The 22,347-nt window shown below is 43.7% G+C and overlaps 1 protein-coding gene across 1 annotated transcript in view; it reads right to left on the bottom strand.

Annotated features, from left to right (window-relative positions):
* Window positions 1-22,347, bottom strand: part of AGBL4 (AGBL carboxypeptidase 4) — a 1,858,614-nt gene that overhangs the window by 1,688,481 nt on the left and 147,786 nt on the right. The window contains exon 2 of the mRNA XM_066594768.1: window positions 21,817-21,939. Within this exon, the coding sequence (XP_066450865.1) occupies window positions 21,817-21,939 (123 nt within the window). The remainder of the gene's footprint in view (window positions 1-21,816; window positions 21,940-22,347) is intronic.

Genomic DNA, 22,347 nt, shown 5'->3' with positions numbered 1-22,347 from the left:
GATTAGCGGCCGCAGGCGGATTTGCCGCGGCGAGATTCCGCACGGAAGTTCCGCGGCAAATCCGCCCCGAGTATCTTCCCGCTCGTCTCTAAAGATTCGGGGGCCGGCGCGGTGACAGGTGAGTGGCGGCGGGGAGCGGAGAGCAGCGTGGGGGAGAGAGGGAGAGAGAGATCTCCCCTCCGTTCCTCCCTGCTCTCCCCCGCCGCTCCCCGCCCCCAGCCGGCCCCCGAATCTTTAGAGATGAGCGGGGAGATACTCGGCTAGAAACTACTCGCTCAAGTAATGTGCCTTAGCGAGTATACTCGCTCATCTCTAGTTATAACGCACTCCCGATACCTTATTTCCGTGATGTCAAGTGGCCACGTGCTCCTAATGGCTGCCATGTGTGTCATGTTCCTGGCGGGAAGATTTCTGAAGAGAGAACTATATTGTACTAGTTATAGTTTTTTTTGTTTGCTTTTGCCTTAAATTTAATGTTTTACATTTCATCTAGATTGAAAAAAACCAAAAACATCTATTGCAGAGAACATCAAAAAAAAAATGTGCACGTTATTTAGTTATCTTGCACCGCTTTTATTTTGTGAACTAAACTGTAAACTATTTATTTAAATGCTTAATTAAGAATGCCGTTTACATGGCATTAATTATTTATTTGGTTGATTAGTATCTTTTTCGAGAATTTTTTATTTCAACATTTTATTTGTAAGCAAATCCTTACAGCGAGCAAGTTGTCATTTTAAAGCATATTGCATTAAGTAAATTTAATTAATCAGTTTATCAAGTGCAGCAGTTAATTAGAGGGCAAAATACAGCAAGCGCAGAATCATTTAAATTGTTTATAAAGCTAAGCAAGATCCCAGATCTATTCAGATGTATGCACGCTCTGCGCCGACACCATATATAGTCTGGAATCATTAGGGGGACTGGGGATTTGTCTACTAAACCATACAAGATAATATTTTCAGCCCCTTATTAGGAGCCAATATCGTCTACAAAGCTATGAAAAGCTTTGTATATAGGCCACTTTCAGGAAGCCATTATGCGGCCCGCCTGCCAGTCAACTAATTTAAATATAGATGATCGAAAGTGATGCAAGTGATTCTATAGATACATTCTATAGTCATCTAAGTTCAGTTTTGTTAAATTGCCATAGGTACAGGCCATAAAACAATGATGAATATGCAGTTAAAGGGATATTCCCACTTTTACGCTTTATGGCATATTCACGGTTCTATGTCCCCCATTTGCCATTTGATGGCATCTGCTTTTCTCAGAACTTAAAGGGATTGTCCCATGAAGACAACCCCCTATTTTAGAGCTCAAGACCCCACTCCTCTGAAATGAAGAGCCATTCTGTACACGTTCTGGTGGATCCGTCCTTGTATTCTATGGATACACCGTTGGCTGCCATGTAATACTACACTTCAGCCACTAATGAGGAAATGCCTGGGTGGCCAGGGCATCTCCTGGAAAAATCATCTGGTTGCTAGGGGGTGTCAAGAACATTTTGAAAGGTTTCATCTCTGATGAGATGACTCTTTTAAAGGGGTTGTCTCAAGATCGGTTTTACCTGTCATGCAGACACCCCAGCCTCAGCTTAGTCCCAAAAGGAATGGAGCAGATGGCCACGTATGTCTAGCACCACCCCATTCACTTCAATGGGCCTGAGAATTTCCCATCAAAGTGAATGAAGCAGTGGTGCCTATGCGTGGCACGTACTCCAATCACTAAAGGACTGAGCCATGGCTGGGGTGTCTGCTTGACAGGTAAAACCTGTTGTGTGACAACCCCTTTAAGGAAGTAGTGAAAGCCTGAAAGACCCCTATTCTCCAGATAGGTGAGGGTCCCAAGAAGGGATCAGTACCTATTGGGCATTTGTGATATATCGTGTGGATATGGCATAAACGTTGAAGACAGAAATACCCCTTTAATTGCTAATTTATTTCTAACAAATGGGAGACCTTCTATTAATTCAGAATTCCTTAAAGGGGTTGTCCCGCGAAACAAAGTTGGGGTATACACTTCTGTATGGCCATATTAATGCACTTTGTAATGTACATTGTGCATTAATTATGAGCCATACAGAAGTTATTCACTTACCTGTTCCGTTGCTAGCGTCCCCGTCTCCATGGTGCCGTCTAATTTTCAGCGTCTAATTTTCAGCGTCTAATCGCCCGATTAGACGCGCTTGCGCAGTCCGGTCTTCTCCGTGTTGAATGGGGCTGCTCGTGCTGGAGAGCTGCTCCTCGTAGCTCCGCCCCATGACGTGTGCCGATTCCAGCCAATCAGGAGGCTGGAATCGGCAATGGACCGCACAGAAGACCTGCGGTCCACCGAGGGTGAAGATCCCGGCGGCCATCTTCGCAAGGTAAGTAAGAAGTCACCGGAGCGCGGGGATTCGGGTAAGTACTATCCGTTTTTTTTTTTCAACACATGCATCGGGTTTGTCTCGCGCCGAACGGGGGGGCTATTGAAAAAAAAAAAAACCCGTTTCGGCGCGGGACAACCCCTTTAAAGGGGTTTTATCATTATTATAAAAACTTTTTCAACAGCTGGGCCCGTTATAAAATAAAAAAATAGATAATACTTACCTCTCCTTGGACTCCCGAAGTGGAGCTGAGTGGCTCACACTGCTCTGAAGTCCACTTCCGCATAGACGACCAGGTGGAAGCATGTGATCGCTGTGGCCAATCAGAGGCTGCAGCATCAAGTCTTACTCCTGGCATCATGGCGCTCAGGATATGAGCACTGATACTAGGAGTTCCGACGATAATGCCGCAGCCTCGGATTGGCTGCAGAGGTTATGTGCTTCCGCCTGGTTGTCTACCCGGAAACCAGTTCCAAGGCAGTGTGAGCCATTCAGCTTGACTTCATGGGTCGAAAGAGGTGAGTATGATCTTTTTTTATTTTATAATGGGTCCAGCTGCTTAAAAAGTTTTTATATTAATGAAAAAAACCCTTTTGTAGGATATTGAAGGGGAAGGGGTCATCAGAATATGACCTATTATATAAATCTGATTTTTAAGAACTGTTTTACATTTTTGGTGACAATCTATATTTTTCAAAAATCCTAAAACCCTGAATTTTTCACACTGACTAAAATGCTTAATAGGTGTCTGTCACTTCCTGATTTGTAGAAAAAACATTGTAGCAGTCATCTCACTAATATCACAGGCAGGATTACACTGACAGGTAACACCTATACATAGATAACACAGGATCCACCATTCACTATAGGTTGTAATCTGTGACTATCTGCTCCCCTCTCGGAAGAACTGACCTCTGCACAGGTCACAGAGTATGTCCACAACAGTCTCCTATGCAAGTCAGTGGGTCCCTCCTATCCAATATGTGAATAACCCATGAAGCTGCTGTAAAGCATATCTCTAAATACTGCTAAACATAGCTCAGGGAAGACGGGGGCCCCCATAGTTATGTATATACTACAGAATAAAAAATTCTTTAATCAGAAAATAAAAACAGACTAAAAAATGGAAACTATTTTTCTATCTGGTTTCAATTAGTAAAAAATATAGGTGATATACCATATATACTCGACTATTAGCCGACCCGATTATAAGCCGAGTCAATAGGTTTTCCCACAAAAAACTGGTAAAGTTATTGACTCGAGTATAAGCCGAGCTATACTCAGGTATATACTGGGGGAAGAAAAGCAACTCCTTACTCACCTCCCAGCCGGCGTCTGTTTCCCCGGCGACAAGCTGCTGGAATCCTCCCCGCTCTCATCCTCCACCGTCCTCTCTGCTTGGCTCTGTAGTCCCCCGGCGTCAGGCTGTGATTGGATCGAGTGCCGATTGTGATTGGCCGGCGCTCGATCCATTCACAGCGCTTACTTCCACAGCACTGACGGCGAGGGATTTGAAAGCCGAACAGGGAGATGACAGCTGGGAAAATTCTAAAGCAGCTTGCCACAAGTCAGCGCTGTGGAAGTAAGCGCTGTGGTTAGATCGAGCGCCGGCTAATCACAGTCGGCGCTAGATCAAATCACAGCCTGATGGCGGGAGATGACAGAGCCGAGCAGAAAGGACGGCGGAGAATGACAGCTGGGAGGATTCCAACAGCTTGCCGCACAGCCGCCGGGGACAGAGACGCTGGCTGGGAGGTGAGTATGGAGGGGTTTTTTTTAACCCTTTTTCAGCACAAAAAAATGTGCTGAAAAACTCGGCTTATACTCGAGTATATACAATATTCCCTTTAACAATTTGTTTTTTAAGAGATAAACACTAGAGATGAGTGAGTATACTCGCTAAGGCACATTACTCGAGTGAGTAGTGCCTTAGCCGAGTATCTCCCGCTCGTCTTTAAAGATTCGTGGGCCGGCGCGGGTGACAGGCGAGATGCGGCGGAAAGCGGGGGAGGGGGGAGAGAGAGATTTCCCCTCCGTTCCTCCCTGTCCTCCCCCCCCCGCCGTTCCTGCCCCCCGAATCTTTAGAGACGAGCGGGGAGATACTCGGCTAAGGCACTACTCGCTCGAGTAATGTGCCTTAGCCAGTATACTCGCTCATCTCTAATAAACACATTTAATATATTATATCGCAAAAAACACAAGCTTCATTTCTTTTTTGAGTATAAGCACATAGTTTGGTATTTAAAAACCATTAACCTTGCTAGTATGTGTCTGCCAATGTCTACTAATGTGTGAATTTCCATATATTAAAATCAAAACATTTTAAAAATGAACTAATAATTCTAATAACGACATGTGGCAGTAAGGCTGAGAACATACAATAAATTGGTGCGCACATTCATATACGGTATATTATATATCTGTATATCGTGCAAACCAGACAGTGAAATATTTTCCATTTTTCAAGTCCCTTTTTTTATTTTCTGTTTGAAGATTTTTTATTCTATGTTCTGTACATGATTGTGGGGCAGCCATCCTGCCTAAACTGCAGTTAACAGCTTTTAGAGATAAACTTTACAGAAGAAGTCATATGCCATTCACACACTAGACAGGAGCTAACCTTTTGACTTGTATGGGAGAGTGTTGTGGGCATGCTCTGTGACCTATGCAGAGTTCATTGTGCAGGGAGTGGGAAGGAGGTGAGCTGTGACCATCAAGTGTTGTGAATGGTGGATCCTGTATTATCTATATGTAGATCTAACCTGTCATTGCACTCCTCCCTGTGATAGTAACGAGTGATCTCTACCTAACAGGATGCGTCAGAGTATTATTAGACAGGAGTCAGTATGAAAACTGCAGGATTTTAGGATTTTCATAAATATAGATTGTGACATTGAAAATAAAAAAAAAAACAATTCTGAAAAAATATTTGACACAAAAACTTTACTTATACAATAAGTAAGTTTACAAAGAAATATTCCCCCTAAGGCCTAGTGCCCATGGCCGTGACGGGCTCCACAAGCAGAATTCCGCAGCGGAGCCCGTCACGGCGCCCCCCCAGAGACCCCATACTTACCTCCGGTTCTGCTGCACGACGTCCCGCATGACGCTCCGGCGCACATGCGCAGTAGAGAGCATGACGCGGTCGGCGGGTCATATGACATGCCCACAGCGTCACATGACGCACCGGCCGCATCATATGATGCGGTCAGCGGAGAAGCGTTTTCCCTCTATCTTCCGCGTACGCCCGCGGCAAATACATGCCGCGGGTGAGAACGGGTGAATTTACTGGGCGGAATTCCGCGGTGGAATTCCACACCGTGAGCATTGCACTGTTAGGTTCAATAGAACCTAATAGCTGCGAGGCAACACCGCGGATTTCCGCCGCGTGTCACGGCGGAAATCCACCAGTGGGAGTAAGCCCTAAGGCCTCATGTCCAATAGAAAAATACAAAATGGAGCATGCCACGTTTTTTTCTCCCACGTGGAAAAAACGCAAATCTATTAAAACGCCATCTGCGGGTGCAAAATTCAATTTAATTGACGGCGGATGGCCAATGATTTCCTATGGGCAAAATTGAATGCGGATTCCACAGCGGAATCCGCAATTCAATTTTGCTAGTGGACATGAGGCCTAAAGGTTGAACTTCACATACTGTATGCCAGTTTTAACTGTCATTTTAGAAAACGGTATATTGCTATTAAACATGATGCCTGAATTATAAATATCATGTTTGTCAAAATAATTGCAATATTTACTGTTTCAAAAATCACATTATGAGAAATGCCAAAAATTCTAAGATGAAACTTACCAAAAATATATAAAGATATACAAGGACACGTATAACGGAATGGGCTCTATAGTACAAGAAAAAGTATGGAAAGGGACTGCTCCAAACTAAACTAGAACCCCCTTCTCAGGTCATACTGTATATCAGCTACAAAAGTTGCCTCTGTAAGAAAAAACAGGGGCGGTTTGGCCATTAACTCTATCTGGAGAAATCTCGGTGCGCCGGTCGGGTTGCGAGGTTAGTGCGTCGGCTCTTGAAAAAAAAAAAAAAAAAACAGCTTATACTCACGATGGCTGTAATTTGCATTGCTCCTGACTAGAGATGAGCAAGTACACTTGCTAAGGCACATTACTCGAGCGAGTAGTGCCTTAGCCGAGTATCTGCCCGCTTGTCTCTAAAGATTCGGGGGGCGGCGGCGGGCGGGGAGCTGTGGGGTAGAGCGGGGAGGAACGGAGGGGAGATCTCTCTCTCCGTCTCTCCCCTCCGCACCCCCCTGCTCCACGCTGCAACTCACCAATCCACGTCTGATAAAAACCTTGAGTACAAGGCCAAATAATGCCATTACAGAAGCAAGAAAGGAGTAGCACATTTGCAGAGTGCCTTTGTCCTTTTCTTATGAATTAATCTTAAAGAGTCCATGAAATGAATGTAATACTGGAAATGATTTACTGTTGCTAGATGTAATTTGCATGTTCTCAATTTCTTTGCTGCATTATACAGCAGTGCTCGTTAATCGTAATTCCAGAGGTAGTAGCTTATCTTATGACCCTTAGCCTCGTCTTATCATGTCATTCTCTCATTTATGTGGCTCAGATATTAAAAACTACACACATTTACAATATGACTAAGATACACTGCTAATCTTTATATCTATAGCGCCAACATATTCTGCAGCACTTTACAAGTCCAAAGGACCATAGACAAAATAAGATACAACATCAAACCAAGGAGTATAGGAGTGAGGGCCCTGCTTACAAGAGTTTAGAATCTACAAGGAAATAGAGGTGATACAAGAGGTACCAGTGCTTCTTCTATACAATAGTCCAGCCATAGTTTACATAAATAGGGTAGTATATACAAAGTTTTATGAACCAGTTACCAGCCCGTATCTGTGTATATACAGATATGAACTGTATTAGGGTGTATGGGGTATACAGTGGGATCAATGGGGTCAGGTTCTAAGGGGGAATGTAAAAGCCAGGTAAATTGAGAAGTGTCAGTTTAGGGAATGTGGTAGATCCCCCTAAAAATATGTAGGGCATGCTTAAAACGGTGGGTCTTGGGGATTAATCTGATTGCCCAGAGTAGCACATTCCAGAGAACTAGTACAGCACAGGAAAAATCTTGGAGATGGGAGTGAGTATAAATTGTATTCTAAAGGACGGGCAACCAGTGCAGTGAATGACACAAGGTGGAAACATCAGTGCAATGACTAGCCCAGGGTAGAGGAAATGATGTAGCAGCTGGAAAAAAAGGTGAGCCTAGTTGCTGCATTTAGAATTGACTGGACAGGGGAGTAGCGCTTCAGGCACCAGGTTAGAGCCACAGGTGTAGTAACTGTGCAGATCACGAGAGTAGTTAGCGGAGAGCCAGGAGTCGGCAATAGCATGTCTCAGTTCGCGGTACAAGGTAGGAGGCAGAGAGCGTTGTCGAGAGGAATGCCAGTGGTTGGTAACAGGAGATCTTGGTTTGCTTGTAGAGGAGCAGGCTAGTAGAGGAGGTTGACTAAGGCTGTGAGGCACAATAATCATGCACTTAGGCAGTGGCAGGGTCAGGCTTTTATAGTTAACCTAATCAGGAACCGGCCGGAGTTAGAACAGGATCTGGGAATAATGCTAAGATAATGCAGGGGAACTGTCCAAAGGGCTGGATGGCTCAGCAGGGAGAGCTGCCGTCTGGAGCAAAGGAGGTCCCAGGTTTGATCCCTGACAAGGCAAGTATTTAGTGAGGGGAAGACAAATAAGCAGTGAGTAGCAGTAATGAAGCCAATAATGGATCAGGGCGACAATAAGAGTATTAAGAAAAGAGTTGATCCTGAAAATGTTTTTGAGGTGCAAGTGACATGAGGGTGCACGTGATTGAATGTAGGGAGTGAAGGAAAGATCCAAGTCATCCCAGTGGTGATATCTGATTGGTGCCAAAGTCATCTCCAAATTAGGTTGTCTTCTGCTAGGCCTTTGGGGCTCATTATTGTGTCAGGCCTGAATTCACTGGAGAATCCTCTGGTAATCTGGTGGGTCAGTTCAACCCTGTGTGTAGACCAGTTTGTAGTTGAGTTGGTGGAGCAAGCTAATGATGCATCACCAGCACTTCCATGCTTGGCATTTCTCCTGGAAAGATGGCTACTGGTCCCCATATATGGAGAGATAGATGATCATGGTGTTTTTTAAGAAGGACATAGAAGTGGAATGCCAGGAGAGATTGTATCTCCGCTGTGGACTTTTCCTCTAATTTTAGTTGTCGGGTGACAAGTCAAGAGAGACTCATTCTTTCTATGTATATTATTCAGCTTGTAAATATATACAAGAAAAGTACAGTTATGTTCTTTCTTTAAAAGCATTCAGCAAAGCACACTCTGTCAGCCTGAAGATTATTCCCATACGCTGTAAATGAGAATAAAATCTGATAAAAAGTCCAGACAGACAAGGGTGCAAATCAAATAATAAAAATCTCTGTGCTCATCTTTTGCAGATATGAATAGCCTGCTATGGATGTACGGTAATACAGACCTACTCTCTGAAATCCAGTACAAAGGAACAACATCTTGTTGACAGTCAAGATTTATCTCCATATTCCCCTGCCGTGCTGTAAAAACATTCTGCTGTTGGGATACAAGAAAGCAATTTCACAACCAAGGACAATTCAGCAAGGCAAACAGCTGAAATAAACCGGAGGGGGTCATTAATCAGGGGACACAAAGTGACAAAAATCAGGCTCCTACTCAATCTGCATTATTTTCGCATCGCATTACGTAGCAAATTGGTCTTTCGCACAGGTGTTTGTACCCAAATAAATGCCACATTTGTTTTTTTTTTCCAGATATGCATGCATTATGCTGCACGCTTGTGCAGAAGGGTAAAGAAATACTTCAAGAACCCTTTACATATGCAACTGGGTGCAATAAATGGCCTCCTGATTTACCATTAAGGGACTGGAACAGTCTGCATTTTAAGTCCCACCCTACTGGGGGGCGCTTTGGAGCTAGGTAGTCTTGTTTGCCTAATCTGGCCTCCTGATTGACACTTGGGAGGGACACTTATCGCAAGAGCGCCAACTAATTCCTCATTGACTTGTCATTATTATGATATCAGCAGGACTGCCCTAATTAGGGCAAATTATCAGGATAACAAATCAAATGAAGAGCGTCAACAGCAAATGACCTGATCCAATGGCAGCTTCGATGAGGCTGTTCACAGCTGAACTTCATGGGTTTTGTTGTGATTGCGGACCCAATAGAGAATGCTCTGGTCTTCTGTAGGCCAGTACAACCTTGAGGCATCCACTGTTATGTATGACTAGGATGTATTAATGGTGTCCTAAGGGGAATAATATATATACACACAGTATAAACACGGATAACAAAAAAATGTGAAAAGAAAACACAAAAGGGAGGACAGGGAAACTATCTTGGAATACTCAGATAAGAGAAAAGCCTGTCATGTTTGTCTTGGACTGCTGACAAAACTGTGGGGTGATTGGTACCAGAGCAGTCAGCATAGGCGTGTATGCTTGCTACTCAGGTGACTAGATGCAGAAACAGACAGAACCAAGGGGTAACGATCAGAGTGGGGCATTCTGGACCCCTTGACAGAACTCGCCTCAAAGTGGAGCACCTGTCCCGAAAGGGATGACCTCACTACTAGCACAAAGCGAGGTCCAGAGTTAGAGGGGAACCAGAGTACAGAAACCGGGGACAAACAGTAATTGACAACAAATAAATGACGAGAATACACAGAATACTAAACAAATAGGAACACAGGGGACTAACCAGAAGACAGAAGACAGACAACAGACAGGTAAACTGAGCAGGCTGACTTGGCCAGAAATACTAAAATATAACCCGCCCTTCCAGCCAGGACGAGCTGGATTATATAGGAAAAAGGGAGAAGCTGATTGGCTGACAGAGCTGTCAACCACAAACCACTAGCTAAGCTAACAGCTGCAGGACTAATTAACCTTAATTAGTCAGGACAGGAGTTATTAACCCTAGCTAGTCAAGATAGAACCAACTGTAGTAAAGGTGTGCTGGCAGTGACGTGACAAAGCCTAGCTACCAGCGAAGCACTTGCCCTGATGAGGGCAAACCTATGGCAAGAACCTGGGGCGACCCTGACTTTACCTAGATAGTGACAGGAGACAGAGGCAAAGGATAGATCACACTCCAAGGATAATAAATAGAGATGAGCGAGCGTACTCGGTTCGGGTGTTTTTGCACTCGAGCACCGCTTTTTCCGAGTAACTGACTAGTTGTACGAAAAGATTTGGGGGGCGCCGGGGGGCGGCGTGGTGGAGCGGGGGCTAACAGTGGGGAACAGGGGAGAGCTCTCTCCCCCCCCCCCCCCCACTCCCCTCTGCAACCCCCCGCTCACCCCCGGCGCCTCCCGAATCTTTTCGTCCGAGTAGTCAGTTACTTGGAAAAAGCGGTGCTCGAGTGCAAAAACACCCGAACCGAGTACGCTCGCTCATCTCTAATAATAAACCACAAAAATGCAGGGAAGCAGATGTTCTAAACACCCCAGATAAATAAGTTATCTCAAGCAGACTTATCTTAACTGGTGAGAAGCAAAAGCATGTGACATGACCAAAAAACACCTTCAAACCAAAAGTATAACTGGCATCCTCTGTGTACACAAGCTAAGGCTGATCGGTTGGCTGGGATACCCACTTCCCATCCCAGCCAGCCAATTGGTCCATAAACCGGCAGAAAAGTGTCCCCGTTGGCGCCCAGCACTGAAATGACAGTGAGCATGCACTGGCATAAGGATCATGTGAGCCAGGGCTGAGGCCGAGACATCACCCATGTCCCGATCCTCATTTGCAGCCGGTAAGTAGTGACCTTCACTTTCTATGACTTAACATACTATTACATAGAGCAATTATTGTTCAGATGTTGCGCCAAAAAGTCATTGAAGCGTATGAATGACAGTTGTTCATTTGCTTTTACACGGAGCAATAATTGTTCATTAGTTGTTTGCCAAGATATCTCCATGCAATTTTGTTTTTCAAGTTGTTCAAATACAAACGACTGTGATTTTACACCGGAAGCTTTTGATCAACCAGCGGCTATTGTTTTGGTAAGCTGAAATGACTTATTTTGCATCACCTTGATGATGGCCATGTTTATACTGAACGACTACAATTTGAATTCACTCTTCGAGAGATTCTGCAGCCAAAAGATAGCCCATGTAAAGGTAACGTAAGCCAATGTTGTTTATGTCATTAATGTATAGAAGGATGATATTGCATATTGAACTATCAACAATCATGATCCACCCGAAAAGAGCAAATTTAGATTACAACTGTTATATCTGACAAAGAGGTATAACTTATAAACCCAGGATCCCAATGAAAAATAGGTACGAAGGCCAACTATCATGTTGCATCTTCTTATAGGGCAGGCAAACCATTGGGTTCTCCCAGGTACAACTTCTGCCTCTTCCCCCCACATAGCTACTGTACACCCCTGATAGGACGTATTGCAAAATGCTTGTATTTTCATTAGCCTTCATGCTGTAGGACAGGTCGATATTCCCTACAAAAAAGCAAATCTGTTTCTTGTTCCTGAATGAAATAGAGCAGGGACCTATACTCAGCAATTTTCTATTGACTTTAGGGGTAGCTGCTCTTTTAATAATAGTGTAGTTCTTCAATAAGTACTGTAAAAGCATCCAGGATTTCAAAGTGCTTGAAGGGTCTAAGTTTTCTAAAAAAAAGTGTCCCTACTGTCCATAGGGTTGTTCTTAGTATTGTAGTTTAACCGATTCAAATAAGTAAACCTGAGCCGTAGCAGAGACAACCAATGGGCAAGAGTGGTGAGATTTTTGAAGAAGAGCAGACCTTTTTTTAAAATCTCAGAAAAACTACACCCAGGGGTACTCAACCAGTTTAAGTAAAGCCCACTTACCTTAATTTGTGGTCTAACTACAGTATTTACATCAAGATTTATTATTTATTCATGGGAAAACTAGACCCGCAAATTAAGTCAGACTAGACCCCAAGCTTAAAAGGGTTCCCCAGGCTAATTTTAGTTGATGACCTTGTCCTCAGGATTGATTTTAATGGTGCTGCGCCTGCAATTATCAGCGCCAGCCACTACACAGGGGTTAGAGCTAACTGCTTCTGCTCCATACACTGTGTTTTGCTGGAGACGAGTGCCCAAACAGCTAATTGATCAGGGTCCCGAAAAGGTGGACCTCAGCCGATCAACAATTTATGACCTATCCTGAGCATAGGTCATCAACAAAAATAGCCTGGAAAACCCCTTTAATTCAGACCCCAGACTAGGCAGATAGCTCTCCCTGATCTAGTTATCTACAGATGTAGCAATGCTAACACATCTCCTGTTAGCGAGCTACTGAGATAATAAAGCACAGCTATGACATTTGCATAGTAATGCCGCCATTCAAAGTGAATGGCAGCATTCACGCTTTTCAAATAAAGCCTGACGGTCTAAGTAAAAAGTGTAGTGTGCTATCCTTCAAGGATGGTGCTGCTTCATTTGCATATATATCCAGGAATGTGACTGTAACAAGAAGGCGTTCTTTAGGTCTAGAAGAAATAAGGTTTCCATACCAACATACAAGGGAGTGTAAGAGCAGTGAAACTATGGAACTCTCTACCTGAGGACGTGGTGATGGTGAACTCGCTAAAGGAGAACAAGAGGGGCCTGGAAGCCTTTTTTGCTTGTGATATGTTACAGTCACTGATTACTTCAGAAGGGTCAGTAATCCGGATATTATTCTAATCATCAGATTAGAGTTGGGTAGGACTTTTTTTTCCTGAAATGAGTAAAATTGTCTTCTACTTCATGGAGTTTTTTTGCCTTCCTTGGGATCAACATTGGGGATAATTGGCTGAACTAGAGGGATGGAAGTTTTTTTTTAGCCTTACAAACCATGCTACTATACCCTATATTTGGTTTCAGCATTCATTCAGATGCTGAACCAAATCACCAAAATTTTAGACGAGGATACTTAAATTAATTAAATCGTAGACCAGACTGCTAAAATAAACTCAGACCTCAAACCCACATCTAAAATTAATTCAGAACCAAGACCAGACAAAAAATGTATTTACACTTATCTGGTCCTCCTCCATCAGGAATTAAACTGGGGACCTCCTGCTCTCTGGTCAGTGGCTCTCACTGCTGAGCCATCCAGTTTATGGACAGTATCCTTGCATTACTATCAGCCTTGTTCCTGAGCTTGGTTATTTAGTTCCTGCCTCCTGGTCTTGACCCCGCCTCTGTCCCTGATCAGGCTTATTATAAAAGCTTGACCCTGCCACTGCACCAGTGCGTGATCAATCTGCTTCAAAGCACTGTATGATCAAGCTCCATGTTGCCTGCTCCTTTGCTATTTCTGCAAGGCCTCCTGATACTGACTTCTGGCTTCCTCTCTGACTACCCGCCTCATCTATTTGCGCTGCAATCTGAGACCCCCTTTTGCTGACTTCTGGCTCATCCTTGACTACTCTCCAGACCTGCGGCCATTACACCTGAGGCTCCAGCCTTGTGCACGAAACTGCTACATCGTCACTTCCAGATGGTGCCCATACATCATCCTAAACAATCGCTAACAGCAGCAACTTATGTGCCAGGGTGTGGCAGTAGTTCAACCCTGACAGCAGACCTGTGCCATAGATGCACTGAAGGAGACAATGCCCTTCTCCAATGCATCTATGATACTAGGTCTGTGGGGTTCATACTACTGGCGGTTCCAATCTGTCAGTTCTCGACCGCTGATCAACACTATGCATTTTTCATCTCATCTTCAAACTCCCAGTATTTCCACAAGTCTATTTCCCATGATTAAAATGAGGAATGCACTACAAAACACATCTAAAAAAAAAATGAAAGGTACCGCGACGGCACATATTCTGCAATTAATCGCTTCTCTCTTAAACTAATTATTGTAAACTAATTTTGTGCTCTTGGCCATCCAGAAAATCAACCTACTTAAACTTTTAAAATAGCAATTTTATGTACTTACTGTTGAAAGTCAGGTTATAACCACATTTACGAGAAGGAGGCTTTTGTGGGTGGAATTAAATAGAAAAAAAATGTTGATATGTCTTTTACAATATGAAAATTAGGCCATATCGTTTAAAGACATCTGAAAACAGAAATGATTCCGCTGCCTTTTATGTCGGAAGAAAAAGACATCTCCAGCAGATGTACGTGGAATTATCTTGGTGCATTTAGAAAATATTCACTGCAGATGAAATAAAAGGCCCGGAATCCATTCAGACGAGCCCCATCTAGAGCTGCATTTCCCAATCAGTAGATCTCGCACTTGCCTGTAAGCTCCCTATAAAGAGACGGAATAATATATGGTGTGTGTTTAGTGAATTGCAGTTGGAATATTGCGGATCGCGTTTAAAATGAAACAATAGGAAAATTATAATTGCAATTGCGCTCGCTATAATTCTGAATGTAAACTAAGTGCAAAAGGTGGTAATTAGTCACTCGGTAATTCCGTATTCTCTATAGTGTTGTATTATTAGCAATTAATTCTGTATACCCAGGGTAATGTTTTATTCAAAACTAAAATTCATTAGGCCATTTTCATCAGCCATTCTTCTTCATTGTTCGAAATCTCTGCTTGCTGCCATTAAATAAAATCCGCAGCAATTTTGCAAATAGTCCGCAGCGGCAAAAATTGCAGGAAATGGTGCACATTTGGCCCAGATCTCACCCCTTGTGAAGGGAGAAACCCGTTAAGTAAATTCTCAGAAAAACAATTGGCATACTGTGGATTTAAAATCTGCACCACAAGTCAAATTTTCAGGTGTTCTTGTTTAACCCCGCGAAATCACACGGTGAACTGCGTGATTTCGGGCAGACGGGTGCCTTTGGTGCACAATTGCATACCGAAATAAAGCATTTTGCATTTTTTTTTTCCCCGTACTCAAAATGCATGCAGAAGAAAAACAGCTGTGATAGAACCTATTGAAACCAATGGGTTCTATTTGCTGCGCATTCGGCGCACAGATTTTGCAGCCGCAAATGCGCCTGTTTGCGTCTGCCCTAAAGTATTTTTAAAAAAAGAAACCAGGGAAGCAGTGTGATACGAATTGATATGCAGTTGCATACACCAGTAAAATGCTGCGTCTTTTACGCAGCGTTTTACCATACAGTCGCGTGAGCCCGGTATAAGGCTGAGCTAAGAGCCACAAACGCACCGGTGTCTTCACCTGCAATATGCAATGCATAAAATCTCATTCACTTCTGTCAGAGAGGTGGATGTGGATTCTCCTTGCCACACACTGGTCTGACTTATGGCCAGCTAAGGGGGCAGTACTTGGGGAACTGGGTTTTCAACCTCGACCTCTCCAAGCAGCATTTGGTCTTCGTTACAGGGTCCCCAAGCTAATACTCTGAAAGATAGTCCCAGTGGTTTGGCTGCTGATGTTGCACTGGCCTGACGGTGTGAACTGGTGCAGAACCGAAGAGCAGACAATGGTCAATGCTGATGGCACAGTATCAATATAAGGTCCAGGTAGAACACCAGGGCAGGCAGTAAGCAGTAATGAAGTTCAGTATACAGAGCCGAGGTCAGACATACAAAACAGACAGAAATTCAGGACCAAGGCGAATACTACTGGGACTTTCCTACTGGCTAATGAGACCAAAATGTTTAGGTATCCTTCATGGGGGAAGGATGCCTAAAGGCCCATTTAGACAAAACGATTATCGCTCAAAATTCGCTCAAAAGCTGTCTTTTAGGCCATAATCGTTGTGTGTAACTGCACTTACATCGTGCAGTTTTCTTTATGCCATCGCTGTATGACTGCCGGGCGCTCGGAGCGGGGAACAGCTGGATGCAGAAGACAAACGGGGACACCCCGCTTGTCTTCTGCATCCTCTGCTGGCAGCGCAAGGTGATCGCTCATCTTGAGTGATCATCTAGGGCTGCAAATGACACAACGATAATCGCTCAAAAGTCTTTTGAGCGATAATAGTTGTGTCTAAATGGGCCTTAATATAGCTAGAGGTGAATGGTAACTGGAAGGGACTGGCACACGTGTGAGCCCTATGGGTAGATACCAAGTAGCCAACGGTGGAGCAAGTGCAGTGTGCAGCGCATGAAGGAGAGCAGCGGCCCAATAGCAGGTGAGGAAGGGGAGTGGTGGCAGCGCCAATCTAACATCCAACTGCTTTTGATTTTCCACTGTAAAAACCCTGTAGAAGGACTGCTGAAAACTGGCATTTGTGAACGCAATATGTATGTTTTTTCACTTTATATCCAGTACGTCACTTACTCCCGTCTATGTTTACAGATGTGCTATATATAACCATAGGATATGATGAAAATATTCCAAGCTGCTGCAGCATACACTGCTGTAGGTCCGTAGCTTCGGATTATTTGTTTAATCTTCTGCCTACTGCGATGCCAGCTACATGCTGAGAAATACATCGCAGGCCTCTGGCAAAGAAGAGTTAAAGAAATGTAATGGAACCGCTATTACGGCTTCTCTCTTCTTGCATTAAGACTTTTGGTAAAATACAGTTTATAGCGATAGAACTATTGCAAGACCAGTTCTTAATATAAAAAGCTTAGACTCGGAAATAAAAATTCCCTCATTTTCCATCCTGGGCATCCGAAAACGTCAAGAATTCTGAAAATAACCTCACTTTTATTCAATATAAGTGACCATGCAACCACTTCAGTTTTAGAGGAGCAGCACTCCAAATATGTCGAAGACACTGATTAGTGAAGACTAGAGATGAGCGAGCGTACTCGGAAAAGCACTACTCGCTCAAGTAATTTGCTTTATCCGAGTATCGCTGTGCTCGTCCCTGAAGATTCGGGTGCCGCTGCGGCTGACAGGTGAGTCGCAGCGGGGAGCAGGGGAGAGCGGGCGGGAGAGAGGGAAAGAAAGATCTCCCCTCCATTCCTACCTGCTCTCCCCTGCAGCTCCCCGCTCCGTGCCGGCACCCGAATCTTCAGGGACGAGCACAGCGATACTCGGATAAAGCAAATTACTCGAGCGAGTAGTGCTTTTCCGAGTACGCTCGCTCATCTCTAATGAAGACGTCCTAATGAAAGAGGTTCATCTGCTACTGTGAGTAGTTGCTTTGGGCAACAGAGACAGTCTTTCTGTTAGGGTGATGTAGGGAAGAACGGATATGGTGTGACTTCGGGCCAAAACCAGAGGTGACACCTGAGTAAGCCCGGTCTTCACCCTACCAGTTGGGATCTGGGCTTCACTTCAGGGTCCTCAGGTCATTATACTGGAAGAGGTGCCAGTTATGTGGCACCTGATGCTACAACAGACCACGGCATGGTACCAGAGCGTGAGAACAAAGGCAGAGTCAGAAAGTGCCAAGTCGAGGCAGGTGACTTAACCTCAATATGAGAGACAAGCCAGAGGTCAGCGCATACAAAGTAGGCTCAGCATGGTAGAAACAAGTCAGGAGTTGGGGCAGGAAAGAGATTAGTCAATATAATGAGCTGTGGTCAGGAGCAGAAAATGCAACAAGGTCAGGAATGGTCAGAGTCAGAAACCTGGAAGTCAGCACAAATGAATAACACCTTCAGTTGGACCAGAAAGACCAAAGGATTAGAACTCTTCCTCAGAGGTGGACGGTGCCTGATATAAACCAGAGGAGCTCCATGATTGGGAGGAGATAAATATGCATGATCGTCCTTTTAGACTGTGAGTGGGTGGGCCTGTCCTTTAGGCAGCAGAAGGGGACCAGTAGGAGGCCGGAGCCAGAAGCCTGCTAAGGTCATGGAGAGAAGGTCATAGTGGACGGAGGCGATGCTAGTTGGCGGTTGTGACATAACAAGTGCAGTCCCACCGTGTTTAAAGTGTACACCAAGGTATATGGTAGCAGGGTTTCCCAATGTATCTCTCCGACACATGTAGCCCACATGTCCCATTGTAAAGGCCTACATTGGTGTATGTCATCCATAGGCTTCCATGTTAAAAAAATTATATATTACATACACTACATTATTCTATAATGCAAACAAAGAGGTACACTGATGTATACCGGTGCGATGAAAGCCAAAAGGATACTCTATTGGATATTGTAGGAAATGGCGGCCTATGAATAAGTATGACATATGCCCAATGAACACCACAAATCTCTGCTTAGAATTCGACCTATGCTTTTTATTCCACCAAATGCCAGATCAAGAAGATATTCCTCTATACGTAGTTCACTCGAAGAATAACCACTGTAACAAAGTGCCATATGGTGGTACTATACAGTGGCACACAGAATGCCTACAGTTCTGCAGTAAGGAACCATTGGGACTTTACATGCCACATTGAGTTTGATACCTAAAGTTATACACACACATACCATTGCCCCCCGACTGCATCTGTATAGCCTTGTCAAAAAGCTGAAAGTTAAAGGGGTTGTCCATGTTATGAAAGGCCATCCTAAAGGAAAGGGTCTGATAATAACCTCCCCCTGCTCATTCCTCACCGGCGGCTTCTCTTTCCCTGCTGACGTCATCTTTAAAAGCTGCAGTCAGCCTGAACCATTTACAAACAAGCTGCTGCAGCCAATAACACTCAGCGATTATCACGGAGTGCTGTCATTGGTTGCAGCAGCAGTCTTATGGGATGTCACAGGCTGACTGCAGCCTGTAAGCGACTAAGTGGAGACCTGGAGCTGCCAGGACGAGCAGGGAGCGGTATCAGCTCTTTTGTTATTTTACACCACGTATTACCCTTTAGGATGGCCTTTTACAACTTGGACAGCCCCTTTAATATGGCCCTCATATGTCATTTTACAGTAAATGAGGAAGGAATAGGCATATGGCGTCTAAGAAAACCACAATGACCGAAATGTAAGAAAATCAGCAGAAGGGCAAATGCTCAAATAATTTCCATACTTCTGTCATCTGTCTTTGCAATATTGATTCCGATGAGTTTGGGAATTCGGAGTTTCTCTGAATAGCGAAAAAGTTTATTCACAGAGAATTGAGCATATTAACAATAGTTTTACAAACGCCTGTTTAAATCAACTCGCACGTGAAAAAATCTGCAATTTACAGCCTATCTATCTAATTACCAGATAATCTGTTTAAATAAGAACACAAGAGCCAGACACCTCATTCTGAAATGCTGTAACAGAACAAATCCATCTGTTTGACAAGTAGACAGAGACTTGGAATGTTAATGTAGGAAGTGTATTAGGAGAGAACGGCTCCAAGAGTGAAATACACCAGCCTCTTATCCTTCCAAGAAGAAGAACCTGTCACATCATTTACTAGTGATTTATATATTAGATACTGCACCAGAAAAGTTCAAATATGCCAATAAAGCCATTACAGACCGGCACTGTCACCCGGAAATAAGCATGCGGCAATTGAGCTTGTCATGGACCAACGAGCAAAATTAATATCTTATAGGAGCACATATATGGGTACCTCTATAAAATATTATAGGGGAGGATTTCATGTCACATCCTTTTTAATGAACTGCCTTCCAAATACCCAGGGAGCCTGTATCCATCATATGTGGCTGAAGGGGATAAGAGAAGAACCTTAGGTGCATGTATAAACCTGGATCCCCTACTTTATGTAGATCAAGACACATGGTTAAATAGTGTTGGGCCAAACTGAATATTAAAGGGGTTTTCTAGGTTTAGATTATATTATTGAGGACTTATCTATCCATATCGGTGGAGGTCCACTACCCCGTCAATTAGATGTTCGCCGGAGAGTGTCATATCACCGCTAATCTCTTACTGATGGGCTATCCTGAGGATACGTTGCCAACAGTGTAAGCCTGGAAAACCGCTTTAATAAGTAAAAACCCCAATTAATGTGGTTGGCCATGAGTTTAACAAAATGCAGCCATCCATGCAGCCTGTGAGAGACCCTTCCTAGGACACGCGAATACATCTACAGACCATAAATGTAAAAGGATCAGGGTGAGGGTGATGCCACACATGTTAGCTGCTTTTATGTCAATCAGCCATGGGGGTTGCAAAGATAGTAGTCGGACCCCAGTCTTGGCACCTAAGGTGGTCTAAATGTCCCTCTGCCACATAAAAAGGCACCTGTATTATAAAGGACAAATGGTAAGTAAGGGAGGGAGGCCTTTTACAGATTTTGTATTGGGGCCCAGGATCTGTCTGGTAGGAAATCTAGCTGTGTTTTGCCCAAAGTGCCCAAGTTTTGAACAGTTTTAATTTTTCCAAAGCAGTTCAGGAAATGAAAGCTGATTTCTGATTGACCGCTATGGATAAATAGTGCTATTTCTTAAGCTAAATTATGTACACACTGCAGTTCGATGTTTCGCTAAGAGCCTTTGTGTGCTGTTCTATCCAGCATGCAGCGCTATTCTTGCCAACAAAACAATGAGAACCTCATCTGAACCCTCAAAGACACTATTACAAGTTGAGTATTATAAGTTGAGCAAATTTTTGAAAAGTTTGGTTTGGCTGGTTTGCCAAACTTTGGCAAGAAGACATCTGTTTGAGTCTCAATTAGTTTGAACTAAACCAGAAGTTCAGTTAAACCCCTAAAACTGGTGTATAATGGTCTTAGAGCCATAAAAGCCCTGTGTAACACTCTGAGAGTATTATACAGGGCTTTTATGACTCTTAGACAGTGCACCAGTGTTCAGAATGTGTATTGAGCCAACCTTTGCTAAGGTCCATTTAGACGGGACGAATGTTGGGCAAACTACGTCCGATACTAGTCCCCGCACATGCTCGCTCTCGTGCTGCTGCACAGGAGCGAGTTTTGCTGGTTCACAGTGAGGCGGCTGGAGGAGATTTCTCTCCTCATGCTCCCCTGCCCCTCTTTATTTACTTAACATAGTGGCTGTTCAGTGCTGAACGGCTGCTATTTACACTGAACAATGATCGTTCACCTCATCGTCCATCATTTATGCTGCATAAACGATGGCCAATCAGCTGATCGCTGTAAAAAGCAGCTGTTCAGAAATCTCCTGCAGCCTCCCCGCCCCCCCCTGCTGGCCACTTTGTGAGAGAGCCAGCTATACTAGCTCCTGTGAAGGAACACGGGAGCGAGGACACACAGGGACCAGTGTCGGGCATCGTTTGATCGACATTCATCCCATCTAAATGGACCTCTAAGATCTTGGTTCAGGTTTGTGCTAAACAAAACTTTTTGCAAATTTTGACCAAAAAACAGAATTCTACAGGTTCGGTTCACTCAAGACTATTAATGGGCAGATTTTGGATGGATCCTACAGCAGATCAGGCACTGTGTTATAGCTTCAATTATGAACGCAAGCGAACATGAACAGAATGAAACAAAGTTTAACTTACCAATTAATGTGTTAAGTCAATATTCTGTGGCAGTTTATTTTCCCTTTTAGCCTTTGAAAGTGTTAAGATAAGATAACTTGTTGTAGAAAGTGAGCACAGTCAAGTTAAACTTTGCTACATCTGTACCACCCCATAATGAGGGTTGAGAAGGGTAAAGCTTATTTCATACTTACCACTTTCAAAACAGGCATCAAAAATTAAGTGCCCCTTTTTTGGATGTCCGTTAAAGCCAGGAGGTGAAACGATGAGTTTGCTCACATTGCGGGACATGGCCGCTTCATTTCCAATTCCATTACCTGCAATAAACAAACATCACAGTCATATGAATAAATCAATATTTAGGTCTTTTTACTATTGTATATCCATCGTAAAATTGAAAAAGTAATATTAGCTTTATTACAGCAAAACACTGTTTGTCAAACTGTTCTCGCTTTAATATGTGAAAAGGAAGAACGATATTTATCAACATTTATTAAAAAAAATCCCATCAGCAAAACTGTCTGTTAGAATTATGACTGGAAATCTGATAAAAAACTCATCTGACAGAAGCAAACGACCACAATGCTGCACCGCACAGTAAAAGTCGGACCGCCAACGCCGCTTATTTTCTTCTCTTGTTTTTGGACCTCAAAGAGAAACAAAATCAGAAAAATTTTGCTTTCAAAGTAAGGCCCCATGCATACAGCTATAGACCTCTAGGGGGT

Source organism: Eleutherodactylus coqui, chromosome 3 (genome assembly GCF_035609145.1).
Source record: "Eleutherodactylus coqui strain aEleCoq1 chromosome 3, aEleCoq1.hap1, whole genome shotgun sequence".
NCBI classification, from domain to species: Eukaryota; Metazoa; Chordata; class Amphibia; order Anura; family Eleutherodactylidae; genus Eleutherodactylus; species Eleutherodactylus coqui.
The sequence above is the reverse complement of the archived record's forward strand: the minus strand, read 5'-3'. Positions and strand labels throughout refer to the sequence as shown.